Raw genomic sequence first — 25,151 nt, 5'->3', positions numbered from 1 at the left:
GAATATTAAACTAAAGAAAAATTAACGTTACAGGGATTGACGGAAACGCCGCAGGGGATGTTAGTGGGTATTCTTCTCCCCTTCCTTTGGCTAGCAGAGGAAGTAACGGGAGGAGCGAGTCCCACATACCACCCCCAAATGGGTTTCCCCGTAAAAAAAAGGGTCATTGAGGGAACAGTGACTTGGAAAAAATTGCCCGGTACAGTGGCTCACTCAACGTAATTGCAACATGAGAGAGGCTATTAGCTTCCCTGCTAATACAAAAAGTGTATAGCGATATTTGGGCTACTGAGCCTCTGTTTGCGTTGAGACACTGTTCCTGCCTTGACCCTACTCATATTGTTATCCCGCCCATGATGCAGGGCGGTCAATGCCACTGGGCGAGTGGGACAGCAATATAATTATGCGCGTGCGATAGAGATAAGAAAAAGGCGGGTCGATGTACGAAATTATTCTTTGTCCTTACTTATAGCGTGGAAAAAAATTATAGGCACTGAAGGTAAAGTACCTTGAAACCTTAAACATAAAACAAAACTGCATTCATAGATTTTTTATAATTTGCTTGTCTCGCCCGGGAATCGAACCGACTGCAAAATAATAAAAGAAACAACCTCTTTTTTATTCTACTAGTTGATACAGTTAATGTAAAAAATATATATTTAAATGCAGTTATGTTTCTATTTAAAAATAAAAGAATGTTTCCTTTAAGTAAAATGAGCTTACTTAAGGTTTTAAGGCACTTTCCCTCCAGGGCCAATTAATTTTTTCCACCCTGTATATTACAAAGTCTGGTAGTCAAAAGTTGAAGTTTGAAAATACGATCACAAAACATATGGTGCCAAATTTTTCTTTAAAAATGAAAAAAAATGAAAATGAAATCTTTATATTGAGTTAACGCTGTATTGTAAGGTAATTAACAGTCTTTATTAGTTTACTTCTCTCTGATGGAAAATTGGAGACTTCCAAACAATTTGAACCTAATTTTACGGCGTAATGCCAATAGTAATGTTCCCATGCAACCCGTCCTTGTCCATCCCATTGCTACTGACTGTGATAGTGATAGTGCCTTCCTTGTTTTCTTCGCACGGTTTGAGCACGTCCATGGACTCCTTGGGTAGGGGGAGGGGGAGGGGGAGGGGCTCCCCGTTGGAGATGTAGTGTGAGGGGTAGTGCTGTTTCAACTCGCTGAGGAGACGGAAGCGCATATCGCACTGGGTGCATCTGTGGGATAAAAATATAATTTAGTTTCTTGTCCTCAACGTAGTTTATAGTCATATTTCATAATTATACCGAACTAGCTTTTGCCCACGACTTCGTCTGCGTGGAGTTAGTAATTTGGGTAGCTTATTTTTTATCCCCATTCCCCATACAAAATTTCCACCCCCCTTTTTAATGCCCCAAAAGGATTACTTATGGGACAAAAACTACCCTATGTCTTTCCCCGGGACGCAAACTATCTCTATACGAAATTTCAAATAATCGGTTCAGCGGTTAAGCGTGAAGAGGTAACAGACAGACAAACTGTCGTATTTATAATATTACTATAGATTAAAGTCGTAATCCTAGCCTAAGTGATATAAAAGGTAAAATGTATTGTATTTATTGTGGACCGTACAAAAGCATTCGACATAGTTTTACATTGTAACCTCTAATTCAATTCTTGTCAACACTGCATAAAACACGCTGGTATTAGAGATGTCCTTAGTTACTTAAAAGTCGCACAGGAAGGGACAAAATTAGATTTATAACGAGCACCTTATCCTCCTGAATGCCAGATAATTTCTAGCTGCTTTTGTAGAGTACCTCAAGGGTGTGTGTTCTTGGCCCAACATTATTCCTAAACACTGGTAAATAGTTGTCCAACGTGCACGCGTGTGTGCTCGGCCAAATCGTTGCTCTGAGTGAAGGCTTGGTCGTAATACTTGCACTTGTAAGGTTCATAATGCTTGCACTTTTAAGGTCTAAAGCTAGAGTTGATGTGGAGCATCTCAAGGCAGTGTTCTTGCCCGATAACGTTTCTTCTTACTATGGACCTCAAGGCAGTCTTCTAGGTCGAAAATTGTTACTAACTGTCACCCGACTGTTAAATTGTCTCCCGTTGACCACGAACGCTGTAAAGGGTTCGAAACGTCGGGATGTATTATAAATTTAATATACGCGATATAATCCGTTTTCATAGTTTTATTTCATGTGTTACTAACTGGTTAATATTCTGTCCAACGTGAATGTTTGGCCAAGTCGTTGCTCTGAGTGAAGGCTTGGTCGTAATACTTGCACTTGTAAGGTCTAAAGCTAGAGTTAATATGGAGTACCCCAAGGCAGTCTTCTAGGTCCAAAATTGTTACTAACTGGTTAATGTTCTGTTCGACGTGAATGCGTGTTTGGCCAAGTCGTTGCTCTACATGAAGGTCAACAGTACTTGCACTTGTCAGGTCTAAAGCTAGATTGATGTGGAGTACCTCAAGGCACTGTTCATGGTCCGATAGTTTGTACTTACTATGGAGTACCCCAAGGCAGTGTTCTTCGACCACCATTGTTACTTACTCTCCGACGTACATGCGTGTTTTGCCAAGGCGAATTACTTGCACTTAGTAGGTCTAAAGCTAAGAGGAATAAAGTACCTCGAGGCAGTGTCCTTAGTCCGAATTTGTTTCTACTTACTATGGAGTACCTCAAGGCAGTATTCTAAGTCCAACATATTACTTACTGGTAAATGTTCTGTCCAACATGCATGCGAGTGTGTTTGGCCAAGTCGTTGCTCTGCGTGAAGGCTCGGTCGCAGTACTTGCACTTGTAAGGTTTCTCGCCGGTGTGAATGCGGTAGTGGCGTTTGAGGTGGTCTTTACACGAGAATCTGAAAAGCAAACAAAATTTAGGTATATATTTTCAATATTTCAATCATCCTGCTTTTGTACCAAATTAGTATTAAAATGACAGATCCGTCGGACAAATTGGGGTCAATTGTACTGTAATTTTAGTGTCTGGGATTAAATAAAAACATTGTAATAATAAATAGCTAATGGGGTTGGCCGGTCGAAGTATTTAGCAGATGGCGCCAGCATAGCTTGCCCCTGTCAATCCCTAGAATTGTCAAATTTTTGTTTTTTTAATGGCATTTTATGCCCTGGATGCCCTTTAAGCCAAATCTCATAGAAAAAGGGGCAAGCTATGATGGCGCCATCTACGGCAACCTTTGACAGTTGCCAACCCCATTATGCAGGAATTATCTGACATATAAACATTTTTGTTTTATTTCAGTTTCTCAATACCAACTCAGTTTATTAAGACATAAGCATTAAGTTTTTTTTTCTAAGATAGATAACATTAAATCGCTCTGTACATTTGAGATGTCTAATCTCAAAGATAACCTGGATACAGTAGGCAAATTTAAAGCAAAACATTATCCTATAATCTTCAGGTACACGTACCGCATGCTGCAGGTATCGCAGGCGAATGGTTTGATGCCCAGATGTATCAGCTTGTGTTTCTTCAACGAGTTAGGTTTGGTAAAGGCGGCGCCGCACTCGTCGCATTTGTATGGATGGACCCCGGTGTGCGTGCCAATGTGACACGTCATTTGACCTAGAAATGTACAAGTAAAATTTAAAATCCCTAAGACTTGAGTCGGTCATGAACTAAGAACTGTTAAAACCGGCCAAGTGCGAGTCGGACTCGCGCACGAAGGGTTCCGTACCGTTACGGAAAAAAACAGCGAAAAAATCACGTTTGTTGTATGGGAGCCCCATTTAAATATTTATATTATTCTGTTTTTAGTATTTGTTGTTATAGCGGCAAGAGAAATACATCATCTGTGAAAATTTCAACTGTCTAGCTATCACGGTTCATGAGATACAGCCTGGTGACAGACAGACAGACGGACGGACAGACGGACAGCGGAGTCTTAGTAATAGGGTCCCGTTTTTACCCTTCGGGTACGGAACCCTAAAAATGAAAACCCGTGAAGGACCGAAAGGAAGTAAAGCTTTTTGCACGCTCTTAATCGGTCTTTAGGCCCAGTTCAGTGGGATTGGAGAGTGCTTGACTGAGTGGAACAGAAAACGGAAGGAACGAAATGGTTCACAATATCGCTGGCACTAGTGCGAACGAGATGAAAGAACGACGTGACACGCCAAAGCCCGAAAAGTATGAGGGAAAATCAAATATTTCTCTATACTTATACTGTTTTTTTTGTTTTTCATTCATTCATTTATTCCTTTATAAAACATAGTTTTACATGTAAAATACAGTATTTCATATTTACAACTATTTATATCTAAGTTACATAGCAAAACACATCAGTTTGTTTATGTATTATATTTAATATCGAGATAACATATAGTACAACTTGAATTATATTCAGTTACCAAAGATTGGAAAAAAATCTTATGTAAAACCGATTCCCTCTCTCTCAGTAACCGAACTGAACTAAAGGAACCAAAAGACCGAACTAGTTTTTTTGACCGATTGACTGAGAGCGGAGCACTCTCTGTAGTGAACGAGCAGGCACAAGCCTAATCCCTAAGCACATTAACACAGCGCCATCTAGGGAGTGGAAATATATCTAAGAACAATCTGGGCAGCTCAATACTATCGAATAAATTTAAAAAAGTTGCACTTAATTGTGGAGCCAAGTTGCCACAAACACACACAGATACACATTAAACTATAGACACCCTATTTTTCCGTCGGAGGCAGGCGTCGCTCACTCCGCGATTTCGTCACGTCGCTACAAGTACATGCGGCCCACACCAACTTTGGTGTCTAGCCATAGTAGTTGCCGCGCACCGCTACGGAACAGACGCCTGCTCGCGCTTGCGCCACCTAGCGGTCATATCTGTCGTAATACATGTGTTTTTTTAGAGCATACCTTCTGTACCTAGTACTATTATTTATTATGTCGGAGGTTAGAAATGGGCTAAAATTATACCTAGTTGCGTCATCATACATACCTAATTACTAATTATGCTGGTACAATTTACGCTGACATCCAGAATTAAAGTAGAGTTCGACTTTAGAGAGCCTTTCAGGGTTTTTAGGGCTTTCATCCGAGGCCCACAGACCGCAAGTCGGAGCGTGCGTGAACGCACGGACCGCCAAACATTTGTGGTATTTTCTATAAAAAGGGACCTTATTGTCGATGGCGCTTACGCCATTATAAACGATGCTCCGAAATAAATACAATGCCGCGCGACGCTGTGCGGCGTAAGCGCCATCGACAATAAGGTCCTTTTTCATAGAAAATGCCCCATTTGTTTCGGTTGTAAAATTACTAATATTTCTTTGGTCAAAAATATTTTGATAAAATATTAATAATACATTACATTGAAAAATGTGACATCACACCAGGGGGGGGGAGGGTTTGCCAAGTGTGACCAAGTGTGACAAGGAGGGGGAGGGGTCAAAAAACCTCGAAATTCGTGTGACGTAATTAATGGATGAACCCCTAGGCGAGGCGTTAGTGCACGCCCTGTGTGGTGATCGTCCAGCGGTGACATCAGGGAGGCGTGCAGCATCGATGGCATCGAGCTTTCTACGACTACTAGAATGGCATTTGCTGCAAGTCTTACTCGACCGTCCGGCGTCCATTCATTAGCACAAGGCACAAGTTACATAGGAACGGTTGCCTCCAGCCTTGCCACATTCTTGTAAAGTAGGCTTGTGTAGTACATGTACTAAAATCAAAAAGACACGATTCCCTCCACTGTACTAGACCGAACTATTCCCTAATGATTCTGCTATTAGTACGTTTTAGTACACTACACGCGAACGAAACAGAATGGGAGCGAGGACCCAGGAGTGACAATGACAGCAAAGCGATCCGAGTGATCCGACTCATCCGACCAAACTAAAACTAAACGTCGACTCTCTGTGTACTACTGTACTAAAAGACCGAACTAGTACAGTTGTGAGATTGTACTAGTTGGGAGCAATCTTTTCAGTGAACGAGCATGCACAACTCTATTGTAAAGAAACTCATATTGCAAGGCTATGGGAAAGCTTCAAAAATTGCAAAATTTGCACAATAAAAAATTCCGGATACTTATATTAAAAGCGAGAAATTTCCTTTGTTTTCTATGAAATTTTCTAAAAATTTTCGAGAACTACCCAACTTTTTGGAAATTTTCTGCACCTTGCACATCTGTACCCGTACCATGAGTCACTGACAGTGTCAAAACTGACATATACGCTAACCTCTACGTAATTTATTTTCTATACACCTCGCTCGCACTACTATGCGAGTACGAACAATATGCATAGAAAGTTGTTACGTTCTCAATAGCGTTTATGTCAAGAGCCAAACTGGTGGTAGCCACACTGAATTGCAAGTATAACAAATTACTAACCAACTCACCTTTAGTTGAAAATCTCTTTGGGCACAAGTTACAGGCGAAAGGCTTCTGCCCGGTGTGCCGTATCATGTGTTGCCGTAAGTTAGAGCTGTTATTGAAGCCCTTGCCGCACTCGGAGCAGAGATATGGAGTCTCACCGGTGTGTGTGCGAATGTGGTCTTTAAGGCTGCAGAGTTGGCTGAATGCTGTAACAGAAGAGAGATTTTCAAAGACATGGGCATAGATTTTAAAATTATTTTCGTGTTTTTTTTTTTTTATCTAGTTTTTATAGAGGCTTTGGACACTCTAGGTGAACATGTCATTCTCATGAACTGACAAAAAATTGCATTTATATATATATTGATTTCGACAATAAGGCCAGGCCTATATCACTACATAGTATAAAACAAAGTCGCTTTCCGCTGTCTGTACGTCCGTAGGCTGCCAAAATACTGTAGACCTGTCATGGGCTGCACCCTATACTACATTTTTAGGCTTTTATATTGGATTTTTCACCTTTCTTGAATTATGCAACTAAACGTAACACACACAGCAATTATTTACTTATTCATTTATTTATTTTTCCCAGCTATATACAGTAAGATCCAGAATATACAATAGATTTTTAGTACTTTTTTGCCATTTATCAAGTTACAAATAACTGCAATCTTTTTGATAAAAATGGTAAACTTGGTTTTGCTAAAGCTTGGTAAATGGTAAAAGTGTGCTTTTACCATTTACCAATAAATTACCTGCATTTGTATTAAAGTACCTACATAATTAAAATAATATCAACATGAAACAAGCACAAAGTTTAAACAAATAACATTGAAAATTAAAACATTAAGGCAACCATGGTAATATAAATAATAAAAATAAAAAAGCCTTTTATTTCGAGTCCAAGTTAATTACATTAAATAAGTCAGTTTCGTTACAGTAAAGCATTTATAAATATAATTTTATGTATTTTTAGTATGTCAATTTAAATAAGTCAATTTTTCACATATATTATTAAGTAATTTGATATTATAATCTTATAACAAAAATTTAGTTTGCGGACAAGAACCCCTCATCGGGTGAAGGAACCATGGTAATAATAGAAAGATACTTTTACGGACCAAAAATATTAAAAATTAAATTAAAAATACCTTTACTACAATGTGGACACACATTAGGTTTAATTCCATCATGTCTATTCATATGCTCAGTATACTGGTCATGCCTTGAGTAACTCTTGTTACACTTCAAGCATTGATATGGTCGCTCTTCACTATGTAACTTCATGTGTCTCCGAAGCAATGTCTTCAATCCAAACTGCTTTCCGCAAACATCACAGTAGAAACTTTTCTCCTTTTTCCCCTTGCCTTTATGCTTTTTCATATGCATAGCTAATGATCTCTGTTTAGTATACGCTACATCACATTCGGAACATTTGTACAGATCTTCTTGTTCAGTCTTAATCTCAACGTCTACATGCTCGGCCATATGTTCTAATAGTATCTTTTCGGTTTCATAGTAATTAAGGCATATGTTACACTTATAGTGTTTCGCTAAGTGGCGATTCAGCGCAGACTGCTTGTGAAAAGTTTTAGTACAAACAGGACAAGGCAAATCGGGTTCTCCGTGTGTTTTTAAATGGTTAATAAACCTTTTTTCATTAGTATACTGCTTGTTGCATATGCTACACTCGTAATTTTTGTCTTCAGTCTCGTGTTTGGTAAAGTCGTCGAGTAGGAAATCATCGTAACAGAAATCATAATCGAATTGGCTTTCGGCCTTGAGTTCTACATCAATTTCTTCATTTTTTACATTTGCTTGTGCTTCAATTATTTTCCTGAACTCTTCATAGGTGTTAAGCACTTGCATTCGAAAGGTATAGGTAAACTGAAGTGCTTTGACACATTCCTCGCACAATTTTTGAGGAAACCCATCCTCTTTAGATACCTGAAAATCATGATGACTTTTTAATTAGTGTCTTACATAATGATCACACATTTTGAATGTTAAACATTACTGACGAAGCTAATATTACCTGCGTAGCCGTACAGACTTCCAAAATCTCGGATAGCGTAGGACATTTCTCATTTTCCGACTTCAAAGGCTCATAGAGGTCTATTAATATTTCACAGCTTTTCATGCACGTTCGACAAGTTTTCTCTACGTTGAGCATTTTTAGGTAAATACGACGGACTAGTCACTCGAAATATCACATCGAAATGCCACGTACAGAATACATTTACATTTTAATTAAATTAGTCCACTAAAAAGAAGCAAAACGAAACATTAAATGTTTTCTTTTCTCGTCATCAAACAATGTTGGATAGAGAGAAAATTTCCTTTTTTCTTTTATGGTATTTTAATAATGCGAATAGCGATCCTAAATTATTCAGCTTTTTAGTTACACGTTTGATGATATACCTAGATATATATCCCCAAAATTAATGGAATTTTAAATGTTAATCAAAACAAATCTCAGATTTTATATTAAATTCTTTTCTTATTCAAAATAATATTTTTCATAAGCTCATTTTTTTGTATAAGTCAAAAGAAACTGCGTAGACAGAAACGCACAATTTAAGCAAAATCAAGTATGCGGTGTAAAAGCAGTCGTTTTCTTAGAATCTGGTGAAAATAAGGTCTAAATTTGCCTGAATTACGTCCCAAGCGTGAGCATTCAGCTGGCTGACATATTTGAAAGAAGTGAAAAATAAGTTTGTTTTGAGAAGTTTATTTTTGTGTGACATCAATGTCATTAGGGTGTTTTATAGAGCAAGATTTCCAATTGCGCAAAGTTAGTCATAGGAAAATTTTATTCTTTTGTTTATAGTATAAATTGCATTTGTAATGCCTTATTACTAATTTGTCAGAGCTTGGAAATGGAAACTTAGGTAATATACTTAATTAATTGATTCTTTTTTGCATCTTAGCCTAGATACATTTTTATAATCACTGAGCCTTGTTAATCTTCTATAAAGTATCTTGCCTAAATTGTATTCGTAGTTTATCAGTTTTTGATGATACCAGAGTTATTTTTGCACTGTAAAAGCGGCGAAGGAAGACCTATTTTTATAGGAAACAGCATGCTACTTGTGTTCTAGTTTACGTGTACCCTATATCTCGTGTAAGTGAAAATGAACGATCTAGTTTTTATTGGTGATTGGACAAAGGACCGGGTTTTAGGTTCCGGAAGTTTTGGTGTCGTTGTCCTTTGGAGACACAACAGAACTGACGAAAAGCTGGCCATAAAAACTTGCAAGTGGAGCGACGAACTTACCGAGAAGCACAGGGAGCGATGGACCAAGGAGGTGGAAATGTTGCAGAAATCGGGCAACGCGAATATTGTGAGTACGAAAGAATTACCGCCAGAATTTGTCAGCGGCTTGGAACGAATGAATCCTTCGCGACTACCCATCCTGTGCATGGAGTATTGCAGTGGCGGTGACTTACGCCAGCTCCTTAATAAAGCGGAGTTCTGTTCTGGCCTGAAGGAGGTACAGGTAAGACAAATACTCAGCGACATCAGGAATGCTATGCAGTTTCTTCACGGTAATAAGATCACGCATCGAGACTTGAAACCTGAGAACATTGTTATGCAAATCATTGACAGTCCAGGGAAGCAAAACATAGGCTCTCAAGCACAAAAGAAAGTAGTCTACAAACTAATTGATCTTGGATATGCTAAAGAAATAGACTCAAACTCAGTGTGTGCTAGTTTTGTAGGCACCTTACAATACCTAGCTCCGGAATTATTCTCCAGCAAAACTTACAGCAACTCTGTTGATTTCTGGTCTATGGGCTTAATTGCGTTTGAAGTGATTTGTGGTATAAGACCTTTTCTACCGTACTTGGCACCTGTACAATGGATACCACATGTAAAAAAGAAGGTACATGACAACATAAGTGTCTATGAAACATACCACGGAGACATTGAATATTCAAATGAATTATTTGCTGAAAATTTTATGTCGAAACCCCTTAAAGCACTGCTAGAAAAGTGGTTGAGAGTTGCTTTAGAGTGGGAGCCAAGATTGAGAGGAAGAGATACTCCGTCAAAAGTAACATTTAATATCCCTGCTGAACAAGCAGCGGCAGCTAGTAAAATTGTAATATTTGATCTGTTACAAGAGATTCTATCTAAAAAGATAGTAAAGGTGTTTTCAGTTTCTACTCTCTCACAACATGCCTATGAAATTGATGACAAAACCAACATATCAACATTAAAAAGATACCTAGAAGATGATACTAAAGTTTCTAAAGAAGATCAAATCTTGATCTCCACTAAAAGTTTTCTTGACCTTGGGGATGATGAATTAGTTGTTAATTATTGGAATGATTCATGTAATAACATGATTTACCTGTATGATAAAACTATCATGCTAAAAGATGTCATTGAACCAGTAGTGCCTAAAACTGTACAAAGGTCTCTTAAGGAAAATCAGAAGGCAATGTATAATTTTAAGAACAGCCAGAATTTGTACCGGAATAGTGTGTATTTTGTAATGTCTCAAGTGGAGATGTATGAATCTTTAATAAACGGACTGTTTGTACGGGCAGAATCCTTTAAACATGGAAGCAAACTATTGCTATTGAACCATAATAAAGTTGACAAATGTATAGGAAAGCTAGCAGATAAGTTGGAAGTTGTTACAAAAATGACAGAGACTGGGAAAAAGCATATTGAGCGGCTCAGAGAAACCGGTACCGGTGTCAATTACCTAGGTGGCTTCGACAAGATATTTAGAGATGTTGATGATCGGTCTGAGAAAATAACCAAATTGCAGCTAGCATGGAATCAGCTCTCCATTAGACTACAATCTGCAACAAGGCGCAGCAACGAAGTAATATCTACTGATATCAACAACTTTGTTTCCAAAAACAACTTCCAAACAATACTCATGGACACTTTGAAAACATATCTCAACTTCAAAAAGAGTGAATTCTTCACCGACCAAAGATGTAAAGAGAAGCAATGCACTGATATCATAAAGCTTTCCTATGAATGCTTGAAACTTAGATGTAAAATATTACATGAGATGCGTCATCAACCATTTGTGTTAAAGCTCATAGATCTGAACACAGAGCTTGCAAAGATTGCAGATATTATTTCTAATGCTGCTGATACCACAGACAAATTAAATCTAGACTTGACAACAGCAATAGATGAGTTGACCGATTGTATGTGGAACACTATAAGTCTTCTGAGCAGTGATGCGGATGATATGGCTAACTTGCCCTATAGTGTGGTATCGTTCCAGAAGAGAGACTTCAAAATTGGGGAGCCAGTATCGAACCATTGTATCCAAGTACCAAATATACAAGATGATGAAAAACTCAAATCACTAATTGAAGAAAGTCTGAAACTAAGGAAAAATCATTTATATTTGACTGAGCAGTTAAACATGCATAAAGAATTGATGGAAAAGTCCAGTTTTGATTACAGTTTCTTAGCGGAATAAAAATGTAGAGTTAGCAGAGGACTGAGGAAGACAAATTTAATATAACACTGAATCTTTAAAAAGTTAATTTCATTTCAACTTTGTAAAGAATATTTGTATTTTGTGCAATAATGTATGCTAATTTGTTATGTAATGTGTGTTAATTAAATACCTAGTTAGTTACCCAGAGTACTGTACTTACTGTAGTTGATTTTGTTACTTGAAATTATTAAAAATATCTATAGGTACCTATTACTTAACAACAGGTGCTTTTCTAGTGCTCTAAATTAATGAAAGAGTCTCTTATTTCCTTGTTGGTAATATTTAATCGAACAAAACGCTCAAAATATCCATAACAGACTATTGTCAAAGTGCTAAAAATATAGCGCGTGTTTGGAGATTTTGAGCACCCTGTAGGGGTTTAGGATACCTACAGTCGGCAGCTAAAGTAATTAAGCTGGCGAATAATTCAAAATCATATAAACACAACTTTAAAAAGATAACAAAAGCGCGTGATATTTAATTAATTTTGAGCAGCTTCTACTGCTGACAGTACGTTTAGATATTTTTCATTCTAAAGGGGCCCATTGACTATTAGTCCGCCGGACAGTATCGGCTTGTCGGTTAGAACAAAAATTTGACAGTTCCGAACAACTGACAGGCCGATATCGTCCGGCGGACTGATAGTCAGTGGGCCCCTTTAGCATGAAAAATATCTAAACGTACTGTCAGCAGTAGAAGCTGCTCAAAATTAATTAAAATTATATACACGCGCTTAATCTTAATAATGTTTTCGTGCAATGGATAACTGTAAGTGTGCCAACTAATAAATGTTTTTGTATTTTGAACTTATTTGTATTTTATTATTGTTAAACTTTGGTGGATGCTGCTCTAGAACTTAATATACAACATTTATTACTTAAATATCTATTTTATTTAAATTATAATAATTTATACAACCGCTAACAGGAAACAAAAGATACAATGGAATATACATTCGTACCTAAAGAAATAATCTAAAGAATAAAAACAATTTAATTATAGTCTTGACGCCCTTGACAGACAAGGAAAATGTTACAAAAATTCCATCATGCTACATGTAAACTGTTCCAACCAATTCTTAAACCCGTCTATTATTTTTGTCAATCTCTTCACATCCGAAGGAGGTCGTAAATACTCGTCTGGTGCGATCCTTGGCTCGGGGCTGCCACTGACGTGAAGCCAGATAGCAAATACTGCATCGTTAATATTGGCCACAGCTCTTCCACATAACCTGGCCGATGTCAGACATGTCAGAACTAAAGCCCCCATATTCCCAACGGAAACTCCTTTAGGCATCTCTCTACGAGCCGCTAGCATGTAGTTCCTTAAAAGCCTCTCAGTGTGGTCATCCAGACTCACTTTCACACCAGCTACCATATCCAAATATGACGTTAAGTCTTTATTGGCTTTGATTTCCTCCTCACTAACTTCTTCTTGCTCTACAGCTATTTGCAGCATCATGTCTAAAACTTCATCAGCGTATTGTCCTGAATCGCCTCGGCAAACCGTCCCGAAGACGTTTGCTACATTGAAGAGTATTATCTTCTTAAAATCCATTCCCTGCGCCCATATTGCGCTTCGTAAATCCGTTTTGCAGGTTTCAGTTGAAATTTCTCCGCTCTCGATTGCAGTTAAAATAGCAGAAGTCTGCTTTTGATTGTATGAGTGTAGCGGTAAAGGCATTACACAGACTCCTCCAGAGCTTGCTATCAGAGCGGTTGAGACAGTTGTGTTAGATGTTCCTAAGAAGACTGATTGATCAGCAAGTCTTGCAGCATGCGTCATGATTTCTCCAACGTATCTGGTATCGAAATTTGCAACGAGAACGTGAATAATCTTAGAAGAGTTGAACGCGTTGGCTTTCACACTGGCCAGGCTTAGCAGAAGGCTGATCTTTAGCTCCATGAATGTGTTCAAAGGACAGACATTCTGCCCTATACTTGAGGCGAGGCAGTATATGAACGACCACGGTATCCCATTACAAGTCCTGTACAATTTCGCGATGTCTGACGGTATCGGACTAGTCACCGGAGCTGTCCAAGGCAAAACTTCCTCTATTGACCAGATTGATGTAACCTTTATCAGTATTACTCCATAAATATTGTAAATTAATCCTAGTTTTAGTATCGGAATCAAATCGTCTACAATCCAAAAATGTTTTGTGAGCATTTGTCCTTTTAACAGGAAGGTAGCAGTCACCTTTTCGCCGCATCGCTTCAAACCGCTGTTTTCGAAGAGAACACTTTTGCAAACGTAGCATTTTGGCGGTACTTTCGGTATGTATTGTAAAATTACCTCGCTCCCTTCACACTCTTCGGGGCATGACCACACTGTATGGTAGGCATAACTTGCAGGTTTCGAAATAGCTAGAAGAAGCCCTCGGAAATGCACTAACCCTGAGAAATTACGCGGATTAGTGCGTAATAAAACAGTAGGTACACTTTTCAACCTCAAAGTAACCGCAACTTGAGGAAATTCTATACCATGAGTGTAATTATTGACGTTTTGCAGACAAGCAAATAGAATTTCATTGAATTTGTGCTGTATTTTCAACGGTTCTTTCAAAAGAAGCTTTCCGACGTCAGGAACTAAATCAATAACATCCATAACGTCGATCTCAAGCAGGTACCGAAATGGCGGGAAACGGGCAGCCTTGTCATTCAACTTTTGCAAAAAGTTTTCACATGCTTCCTTCATATATAGCAATAAGCGCCTTTTGTCCAAATATAGCAACAGCTGACAACCTGCTTCCATTGCTGTGATATTCGCGTAAAAAATAATTTTATTATTCTATCAGTTATCCTTAACGTTTTTATTTTTTATCAACGTATTTTTTTTTTTCAATTCGTTTCCTTGTTTTAGGCGTCCTCGCAATCGGCCAATAAAAAAACTCGTGTTTTGTGGTCTATTAGGTATAGTTGGTCAAAACAAATTGTCCGTAAATAAAACCAAAAAAACTATACTCATCCTTTTCTTTTGGATGTTAGTACTAGCGTAAGACAAATATAGTATGATTCTCTCTGTCTATGTTTGGAATGAGAAATACTTATATAGTTGGTCAAGCAAATCTTCTCAGTAGAAAAAGGCGCGAAATTCAAATTTTATATGAGGCGATACCCTTTCGCGCCTACATTTTTTAAATTTGCCGCATTTTTCTACTGACAGGATTAGCTTAACCAGCTATAGTCTGTCAAGCCATTTCCATCAGTAGAAAAAAGCGGCAAATTAAAAAAAAAATGTCGCGAAGAATTATCGTCCCATAGAAAGTTTTAATTTCGCGCTTTTTCTACTGACAAAGTTGATTGACAGATTATAGTCTGTCAAGCCATTTTCGTCAGTAGAAAAGAGCGGCAAATTTAAAAAATGTAGGCGCGAAGGGTTATCGCCCCATAGAAAATTAGAATTTCGCTCCTTTTTCACTGACAAAGTTGTTTCACTGGCTATACTTACTCAATATTTATTCCAAGTTTAATTAAGGTTATAAGAAGCCATTTATAGTTATAGTTTAGGTTAGTTTTTTAGTTTATTTTTAGTAGTAGTAATAGTAGTTTTAGTATAAGAAGGCATTTGAAAATAAGGTTAACTTTAACTAATTTTATCTACTCACGAATTGTTAATTTAGACAACTCATGAGGTTGTTTTCTAAAAGTGTCAATTACATAATCTCAGCACTAAAAGCCTACGCTTAACATTTACTAGCCCACACGAAACAGAAGTTGCAAGGTCGGCACACAATCAGCGGAGGCTGAGGAACGGAAATGCTGGATCAATATGCTAATCTGATCAGCAATATTTGCCTTACTTAATGCCTACTTGTGGTCGTTCATTCATTGCGACTAAGTACGCTCGGGTGCTAAAGCGCCTTAAATTTTAGTCACCCTAATTAAATCGATGAATGACGGAGGACGGAGTGATGAGATGACGCATAGCATATTCATCGCGATTTTACGAATGTTATGACTAAGTAGGTAGTCAAATGTCTAAATGTATTCTGTTTGTAATATTGACCCGGAAAACATACACGTAGGTACTCGTACGGTTTGTGTTTAAATAATTTTAAAGTTTTGTCATTTATCAAACGTTAACAGTGTAATTTTATCAAGGATATGAATTGCACAATGCAAGACGAGATTCTAGAAGATAGTGATAAATTGAGCCCATTCAGCGTTTAAGCAATTATCTGAGCGATTGTACTTGAACGAAGCGGGGCGAGTAGGCGGAGTGAGCGTATTTTTCGAGCGGAATTCGGGCGCGGGCGGCGCTTGCGGCTCCAGTCGCAGGCGGCAGTCGCACTCCATGCCCGACCACGACAAGTACCAGCTGCGGCCGCGCGCCGCGCGCTCTCGCGAGCCGCGCGCGCGCCGGGCGCCGCAACCCCTCAGCAAATACAGGAGAAAAACCGCCAACGCAAGGGAGAGGAGTCGCATGCGGGAGATCAACCGAGCCTTCGAGACCTTGAGACAAGCCGTTCCTGCTGCGGCCATCACCGGAACACCAGTACCATGCGAGAAGTTAACCAAGATCACAACTTTACGACTGGCTATGAAGTATATAACAGCTCTCTCAGCCGCTCTTAGGGATTCCAGTGAAGAGCCGACCCCTCCGGACCCTTGGGCTTCCCCGCTTTGCTCGGATTTATCGGAGTTTTCAACAGAGATGGAAAGCCGGTCGGAGTGCGCGGAAGATTCTCTATCTCCCTTCGAGTCGTTTCTTGCGGAGTTTGACTATGATACGTACATGGAGAGAACGTTCGCGTGACGTGATGTGTTTTGTGATGGACTGCTTTCTGATTAGGTATAAGTTTTATTGCCATATTAATTAATATATTTTTATACGAGATTCTTCTTTTGAGATTTATTTATTTTCTAATTGTAATAAATTTTAATTGTTATCGTTATGTTTTCAGTTTTATTTTGCACACTATTCTTGTACTCTTTACATATTTTAGCATCAATTTATTTACTTTTAACCCCTATGCAATCACTTATAGTTTGTCAAAGGACTTGACTCGTCTCATTTCAAACATAGATAGGGAGAAACATACTATCTATGTCTTACACTAGTACTAGCACGCAAAAGAAAAGGATGACTATAGTTTTTTTTGTTCTTATTTACTAACTATAAGTCAAGTGCTGTCATAAAATGCTAGTAATTAAAAACATTGAAATCAATTACAGCGTTAAACAAATCGTAAACGGCTTCCAAGCATAGTAAGGAATGTTCAATCATTTGCACTTAAAGGAAAATAAAATTTAACGATGCATTAATTGACCAAATTCGGGCAAAACATTACTTTTAATGCCCTGACCAAAATTATAAACGGTTTCTTATCAATTCAAACTTGTTGAAAATATATAAATAAAATAAAATCGATTTCGCATACGATTTATATCATGGTAGCCTTGGATTTATCTGCTCTAGATACCTTTATCTTTATCTTAACCCAAAAAATTTAACAAGCCATAGACAATTTTCGTTCCGTATAAGCGAATCTCCAGCGACGTGTAAAGATCGAAGATTATGTAAAACTCCGGAAGCGTAGGCAGGATCGCACAAAGTCCCAACCAAAAGGGACCTTCAGTGACTTAAAACCTTATGACAGTAAAGGCGTTTCCACACGCCCATTTGCCCACGCGCTGATCTCTCTCATTGTTCCCTGGTCATTGGAAATGGATACGAAGATGAATGTAATGTTACGGATGATTAATTTTGCTTGTTAGTCGTTGATCTGTAATTTTTCGTCTTTTAATTAGGTACTTGAATTACGTCTAAGTTAAAATGATCGTTTTTCTAATTCTTCGCAACTGAATAAAAAGTTTTAGATAGCTCACCTTTCAAATACCTATAGTTTGTCAAAGGACTGTAACATTTCAAATATAGACCGAGATAATCATACTATCTTTGTCTTACACTAGTACTAGCACCCAAAAAAAAGGATGAGTATAGTTTTTTTTGGTTCTTATTTACTGCCAATTTGGTTTGAACAACTATACCTACTCAAGTATATATGGACTAGATGCCCTAAGGGTTATAGACAAAGGTTAACACAATCCTCTTATTTGTCTAATGTTTCATTTTGCCTAATAATTTGACCGCCTTTTGACAATTTTCTTCAAAACCTTTCCCACTTTTACGAGTCGAGGCGCGCTTTCATTCAATCAGGAAATTACCTCAGAAACCTGACTTGAGAAAAGACCCGATTCAACTTGTCAAATAAAAAAAAACTATGCTCTGGCACAGCGACCTTGTCAGTAAAAAAAGGCGGCAAATTTAAAAAATGTTAGCGCGAAGTGTTGACTACCCATAAAACTTTATAATGTGAAATGTAATATCCAAGGTTTAAAGCAATAAATTTTTTATTTATTATTATTTATTTATTTATATAAAAAATAGAATTTCGCGCCTTTTTCTACTTACTAGAAAGTGTATTAGTGGAAGCCGTACGAGCCCAATTTTTTCCCAGTAATCTCGTGTGTGGTCTCGGGCTTTTTGAGGCGATTCTAAAAATATACCACATCATTACATTTCAGCCATTTTTAGGGTACGGAACCTAGAGTAAAAAAAAAATTCCTATACAAAAAAAATTACTCAGCACTCCTCTCCTAAGGGAATTTTTTAAGGAACTGCGGGTCAAAAACTTTGTTTTGACCTTTAGTATGCGTGTGCCAAACGGCTAAACTATATGTATACATAGATTTGCGTTTTTTTGCATATATTATTATGGAAGATATGTGATTCAACCTAGTACTGATTTTATTTGTTTATTTTTTTACTCTCACTATCAAACACTAGATTTTTTTATAAATTTTTAAATTGATATTTACGGGTCGCTAGTATACCGCTTAGCGTGTTAAAACATGAATGCGGTCCTATCCGTTCATGTTTCAGGCGTGTTGTATCAAAGATACCGCAATTAGTTTCCAGATACTTAACAAATTAAAAATATGTTTTTTTTTTCTTTAGCCATGGTCACCAAAGCTCCAGTAATGGTACCCCGGTAATGGGCGTGGATCCAGTAATGGGCCCCCTATAATGGGCATTACTCTATCAGTGAAGTCCGAGCATACCTTCCTAACAAATTTCACAACAACATTTTACTTCTGTATTGTTTAAACATGAAATGACGGCATGGGAAGCATTATTATGTAAATAGTCCCATCATAGAAGGTATGTAGTTTTACAGCTCCTATAATGGGATTGGGCAAAATACCACTATTTTTTTACATCTCTGGAGTCACAACATAGTGTGGTGTAAACCATATCTCATGGTAAGGGCAATTAACAAAGCACATTCTAGTTTATAGCGGAGTTGTTAAGAATTCTTACTGGCAATTTTTTTCAGTGACACGACAACTTTTATGTTGGCGACAATTTCTTAAAAAATAACCGAATTTCATTAAAAGTCAAAGTTAAACAGCTCTATGACTCTTCTTTATGGTAAAATATGACCAGTGTTTATAGACTACTTTTAGATACTTATTTTAGAGGATTTGTCGTTTTATGTCCCATTACCGGTTCCACGCCCATTATAGGGTCCACTACTATAGCGTAGCGAGGTATATTTTTTTTAATTCATGCAAACAGTATTTTATCCATACTGTATTTGTAGACTTAATTGACTTCGTTACTTACCGCGACACGTTTGTAAGTTTAATGGCCATACATTTTCGGCCATTCCGCACCAAAAAGGAGACGACTACGTAAAAGTGCCAAAATGATTGCTTATTTAGCATTCGATCAATGAATACCTATAATTAACAACAAAAACTTTAAATTTTATAATAAGTATTTGTGACTAATCCTCACTTTATATTATTGCTTCCTGCTTTTAATTTTTATTTTTTTCATTTTAGCTTTATACATTTTTTTTTTCTTTAAATCAAAAATTTTGAAAACCGGGCGGGAATCAACCAATATCGTGCACTGTACGGCTTCAGAGGAATTTCCTCTCCAGGTTTTGTCAATTTGGGATAAAAAAGTAGGTAATAGGTTTCTAAAAGATCGGCACCGCGCATAATGTGACTACTACGCAAGGTATACTATCTATAGACCATCAAAGTCGTATAAAGGACATTAACCGCATAAAAAAACAAATAACATATGTCTGATAAAACAAGGATAAGAAGATAAGATTCACATTATTCTTACATTATCGTGACCCGTTAATTCAAAACAGGAATAAAATAACATAAAACGGCGCATACTCATGACGTAAGCAAAAATACATATATACATTAGGATAAAAATGCAAAACTTATGCAACTCGGTGTCATGCAATAAAGAACCAACGAGTGGTATCCCGGCCCATGTCCATTTTGGCTTAAGCGCATTGCTTTCCCACCAAATACGGCATCCATGACAGTTCTCTGAATTATGTGATTAAATGACATGACACATTACTAAAACGGCCGCAAAACTTGCTCATTTTATTTTGATTTTGCTTACGTTGACAGTTATGCTTATGCATAATGCCGTCCGTCAGGCAGAGCTTTGATTATGCTATAGACGTCGCCAAATCGAGACCGATTGTGTGCCAAAAAAGGGTAGTGTGTTGAAACAGTTGATTGCGGGTAGAGGAGCTTGACAACATATATGTACTTAGGTATTTAAAATCAGCCTACATGTACCTGGGTCATACACACTTTTAGTGTTCTCATTTGTCTTCCATGTTACCGAAAGCATCAATCTACGATGTATGTACAAAATTCTCGACTACTATTGGAAGTATTGAATTCAGAAATAATAATATGTATTATATTTGCTTTTATAGCAGTGTAAAATGGTAGTTAATTGATTCCAAGATATAATTAATCACCTACCGTATCTCCTGAATACAATTTTTGGTATTTAATTTCTGTACCAGCGATATGGCCATGCGAAAGACGCACTATGAAATGGGCCAAGTGTAGATGCGTACGCGCCACCTTTGATGTGCGGACGAAAAACCGACAACGCGGCCATCCCATCACCATCCCGCCGCCCCATAAACCATCCGACACCAATACAATACCCTCTCTACGCGCTGGCCCATCTTAGTGGGCCAGTTTGATGGCCCATCGTGTGGCCAATTTAATACATCTTGCGCGACTTCAAGTAAGTATGGACTCGCGCCCGAGAACACAACATGCTCGACGGTCTGAAGTCGGTTAAAAAGTTTCCAAAAATTTTAAGCAAAACAAGGAAGTTTGTTGAACTCGTGAACTGATGTATTTTTGTCTTATTTTCTAAGGGTTAATTTTGTCAAACGCTAGAGGCAAAGCTATTAAGAGCTTTGAGCCTTGGGGGGGATAGCTTCAGAAGGATAATTATAGCCACAAAGACACTCATGTTGTGTGTGTTTGGTAGTGTCGATTAGGAGGAGAAATATAGAATTTTATTTATTTATTTAATCTTTATTACACAAAAGAACTTATCGTACAAAAGGTGGACTTAATGCCAAAAGCATTCTCTAGCAGTCAAGTCAGTCAACCTTAAGGCGAAGCAGAGAGATTGTGGGCGGTGCTAGGTATATACTACTACGAACAAAATATAATACGCAAAGCTAATTATAGTAACACGCATATTGCAGGGTTCCGTAAATTTATACAACACAAAAAGCCATACAAGCAAAATGCCGCTTCGTTTTAATAAGAAGATAAGACTTGGAAAAAACTCATTAATAATCAACCACACATACTGATTCAACATATTTTGTGGAATGTATTTTAAAGCTTTATTTTCAATTTTTCTTTTTAATTTTTTTAAAGTTTTGCAGGCTCTGTTCAAAATTTAGAGGCAGGGAACAAAACGCTCTTAGCAACTTTGATGTAATTTTTTTAAGTTCAACTTCTAAACTAAGAAGCAGCTCACAAAATATACCTCTACTTTCCGAAAGTCGTTAAAATGTATCTTATAGTTTCCAAATTAAATGGCAATGATATACGGACAGACAGAGAGACGGACGGATAGACAGATATAACGCAAGGCTTTTTAACAATATTGCAAGCTTATTAAAAGTTCATAAAACGTATCTATTAAATGAAACAATAGTCATCAAATGACTCAGATTCGTCATTTGCTGATTCATTTAAGGACGTATCTGCGCGTGGGCAGGTGAAGAAATTATGACTATTATTGATAACTTAGCGTAGTTAGCTCTCTCGATTATTTATTATATATCTCTATGTCTAGATGTCTACCCACTTCTTTATGTGTCATACTTGGAAAAAAGACCTTAGTATGATAGGCGCTTACATCTCAAAGTGGTATGGTAGGTTGAGAAGCGAGGGATGTATATGAATTCATTATAATCCGTTTATAATAGTATTTCTTCGTATATTAATGCATCGTAAATAAGGATGGAAAATAATTCTGCATTAAGGATGACTCACGTTAGACCGGGCCGTGTCCGGGCCGGAGCTTACTTTTCTATGACACGACAGGTGATCACGTGATGCTTTCCATAGAAAACGAGGCGCTGGAAGCTCCGGCCCGGACACGGCCCGGTCTAACGTGAGTCATCCTTTAAGCGGTCTTTTACGCAAGAACGACACAGTTTTAAAATGTTTTTTTACATTAAGAAACACGGGAGTGTGCAAGCCGAGTTCGTAAAACAATAATGTGTTATTGAGAACAGTAGTCCAGGAATCCCTGATCCTGAATAAACACGAATACTTGGACTATTAGACAATAGACTTTCTTTCTAGGAATAAATAATTAAAAATACTAACCTTTCACCTGTATGGGGTCGACAAAAATCGTGGGTTCAAATCTCGTTTGTGCTATAAAAGGTGTTTTTTTAAACTCCTTTAATTTCAGGGGTGCATTCCCGAGCTTAAATTAAGTTACTTTCTTAAAGACACCAGTATTCTAATTCACTCCATTTCGGAGATAATCAAAAATGTATTTTTATCTAATAAGTCCATCCCCTATGAACGTGTAGATGTGTACGCTTGCCTTAGTGCTTGTTAACATAGTGTTTAATATGAGTTTTAAGCATTCTATGTTCAAAATGATATTGATACGTCAAAATGTTCAATTGTTTGGTTAAGTTTAATAGTTACGCAAAAAAAAGTAAAAAAAATATAATGAACTATGCCATTCAGTTTCCTTAAATGTACTTAGCCATACCCCGAAGTTAACAGTTTAAAAAAACCGGCCAAGTGCGAGTCGGACTCGCCCACCGAGGGGTCCAGACTTTTTAGTATTTGTGGTTATAGCGGCAACAGAAATACATTTGTGAAAATTTCAACTGTCTAGCTATCACGGTTCATGAGATACAGCCTGGTGACAGACAGCTGTCTGGGACAGCGGAGTCTTAGTAATAGGGTCCCGTTTTTACCCTTTGGGTACGGAAACCTAAAAACAACTTCTATAGAGCAGAGGAAATCTTTCTCGAAAAAAATGCAATAAGATGATAATAAATTCGATAAATTCAGTACGGATCCTTATCATACACAAACAAGAGGTTAACGCATCACCCAGTATTTCAGAAAGATGGTCAAAGAGGAAAATAAAACTTGTGTATTGTAACCAATTTGAGCAAGGCACAGACATTTAATGCATTTCCAAGAAAAAGAAGTCAATGAGGAATGAGGTCATTGAGATATCGTCTCAAAGCAGATCATTCAACTTCACATTAGGTAATGCTATTAATGCATACCTACATTCAACAGAAGTATCTAAGCGGGTGAAGAGTTCAAAATCACAACTATGTTTTTTTTTTTTGTAAATCGAGGAAAAGGTGGATGGATTGAGGGAAAAAAGGAACGCGAGTGAATGATGAGATGACGGGCGAGAGAGAGGTATGGAAGAAAAAGACATGCTGCCCCGACCCCGAATAAATGAGATAAGGGAAAGCGAACGATGATGATGATGATGTTTTTTTTTTGTTAGCCTAATTTAGTGTCCCACGGGGGCTCCGACATGGCTGAATTTATCTGAAGCGCCTTTCCGATATCGGATGTCGAAAGCCTATGACAAAAACACCTGCAGGAGAGTGCCATTGGCATGAAGTCCGCCTTTTTTGCGTTATTTATCGTTTTTTAGTAATAAAAGATTTATTAAATGCATAAATAAATACAGAGAAACACATATATCTTACATTTTACTTCCTTCCGACATCCGATATCTGATCGGACAATGTGAAAACGCTCTAAGGTGTCCTAAGCGTGATTTACACTCATTTACAATCTGCAATAACTTGGCAGCGCCACTTTAATGTCATATTTTTGTAGTAATTTTATGGTGAAAATTCTCATAGTTACAGAGCTTCGGTATGAAAGAAACACAATATTAATACCAAATAACACTCTTTATTGTCCCATAATAACCTACAACTAGACAGGGTGGAATAAAGTACTATATTTAATCAGTGATTGATTCTCTTATTAACTGCAACATACAAGCAACCTCAACTTATTATAACATAATCTACACAGTTAATAATTGATATGCAAGGCGAAAAGACGACATTAGCTAATTAATACCTATAATGAGGGTAATCAATACTTAATCTGAATCTGACACTTCTGTACAACTCGACGGCTGGTTAGCGAAAGAGGGCTCCGTTGACCGCGTCAGGGTATTTATTAGGGCTCCCGGTATCCGTGTTACACGCCGAAACGTATACCCGTGTTCTTAAGCCCGGCGGTACTAAGAACCCGGTTTACACGGAACCGCCGGGATTCGAAAACGTTTCGAAGGAACGTTCCCAAGAAACGTATCTCAGACACGTATCTCCGTTTACACGGGTACTTAAGACCGTTCCGAACGGGTCCGAATTCTCCGAACCAGTTTGAGCCAATGTACAATAGTAACAAGGTCCACTTTCCACTATTATTATGATGACTTCAGATGAATTCGTTTGTCGTACGATTTTTAAAGTGAAACTTTTATTCTATCGCCCCCATTTATTAAGTTAACATTAAAACCGCGATTTTAATACCGTAATTCGAATTAATTTCCGAATTTTTTTAGTTAAATACCTACAATCCGAAAAAAGTTTCACTTGCATCGTGGTTTCATAAAACCGCACAATTACTTTTTTTTAAATTGTTTTTAACCGTATTGATAAAACATAGGTACTGAGCCATCTTCCTGTGTTTAATAGTAGGTATACATAATTTTTATTTTAAACTATTTATATCATTTAATAAAACCGATTGCTTCTAAGCTAATGACATAAATTTGATATCGATCATAGTTTTTTTTTTATAATTACATAATGGTATAGTATTTTCGTTAATAATAGGTGTGCAGACAGAATACAATATTAAATAAAAATAACAGTTTAATGATTTCGTGGTTATTTTTATCTCGGGTCTATTACTGCTTTGCGAAAACAACAAACCTGCCAACGGCGCAA

The 25,151-nt window shown here is 37.5% G+C and overlaps 4 protein-coding genes across 4 annotated transcripts; 2 read left to right on the top strand and 2 right to left on the bottom strand.

The window, feature by feature from the left end:
- Positions 1–800: 800 nt before the first annotated feature.
- On the bottom strand, positions 801–8,635 carry LOC134747612 (gastrula zinc finger protein XlCGF57.1-like). The gene is made up of 6 exons (XM_063682207.1): positions 8,362–8,635; positions 7,478–8,273; positions 6,353–6,535; positions 3,429–3,582; positions 2,708–2,854; positions 801–1,221 (listed from the first exon to the last, which is right to left on the bottom strand). The coding sequence occupies exons 1-6, from the start codon at positions 8,497–8,499 to the stop codon at positions 984–986; spliced, it is 1,656 nt and encodes a 551-aa protein (XP_063538277.1). The 5' UTR covers positions 8,500–8,635; the 3' UTR covers positions 801–983.
- Positions 8,636–9,312: 677 nt separating this feature from the next.
- On the top strand, positions 9,313–12,288 carry LOC134747611 (inhibitor of nuclear factor kappa-B kinase subunit beta). The gene has a single exon (XM_063682206.1). The coding sequence runs from the start codon at positions 9,461–9,463 to the stop codon at positions 11,783–11,785; it is 2,325 nt and encodes a 774-aa protein (XP_063538276.1). The 5' UTR covers positions 9,313–9,460; the 3' UTR covers positions 11,786–12,288.
- A 550-nt stretch (positions 12,289–12,838) lies between these two features.
- LOC134747915 (uncharacterized) lies at positions 12,839–14,588 on the bottom strand. The gene has a single exon (XM_063682592.1). The coding sequence runs from the start codon at positions 14,558–14,560 to the stop codon at positions 12,839–12,841; it is 1,722 nt and encodes a 573-aa protein (XP_063538662.1). The 5' UTR covers positions 14,561–14,588.
- Positions 14,589–15,851: 1,263 nt separating this feature from the next.
- LOC134747815 (helix-loop-helix protein delilah-like) lies at positions 15,852–16,703 on the top strand. Its single transcript, XM_063682453.1, has one exon. It carries the CDS (start codon positions 16,103–16,105, stop codon positions 16,562–16,564), a length of 462 nt encoding a protein of 153 aa, XP_063538523.1. The 5' UTR covers positions 15,852–16,102; the 3' UTR covers positions 16,565–16,703.
- Positions 16,704–25,151: the final 8,448 nt, after the last annotated feature.

This window comes from Cydia strobilella, chromosome 15, assembly GCF_947568885.1.
Source record: "Cydia strobilella chromosome 15, ilCydStro3.1, whole genome shotgun sequence".
Taxonomy (NCBI): domain Eukaryota; kingdom Metazoa; phylum Arthropoda; class Insecta; order Lepidoptera; family Tortricidae; genus Cydia; species Cydia strobilella.
This window is presented reverse-complemented; position numbering and strand designations above follow the sequence as displayed.

What these genes read in the sequence shown, in the direction of transcription:
- LOC134747915 (XM_063682592.1), bottom strand. Translation starts at nt 14,560, where the DNA reads ATGGAAGCAGGTTGTCAGCTGTTGCTATATTTGGACAAAAGGCGCTTA.
- LOC134747611 (XM_063682206.1), top strand. Translation starts at nt 9,461, where the DNA reads ATGAACGATCTAGTTTTTATTGGTGATTGGACAAAGGACCGGGTTTTA.
- LOC134747612 (XM_063682207.1), bottom strand. Translation starts at nt 8,499, where the DNA reads ATGCTCAACGTAGAGAAAACTTGTCGAACGTGCATGAAAAGCTGTGAA. An exon ending in GTGTCCACATTGTAGTAAAG is followed by an intron (nt 6,536 to 7,477) that starts GTATTTTTAATT and finishes CTTCTGTTACAG; the next exon opens with CATTCAGCCAACTCTGCAGC. An exon ending in AAAGAGATTTTCAACTAAAG is followed by an intron (nt 3,583 to 6,352) that starts GTGAGTTGGTTA and finishes GTACATTTCTAG; the next exon opens with GTCAAATGACGTGTCACATT.
- LOC134747815 (XM_063682453.1), top strand. Translation starts at nt 16,103, where the DNA reads ATGCCCGACCACGACAAGTACCAGCTGCGGCCGCGCGCCGCGCGCTCT.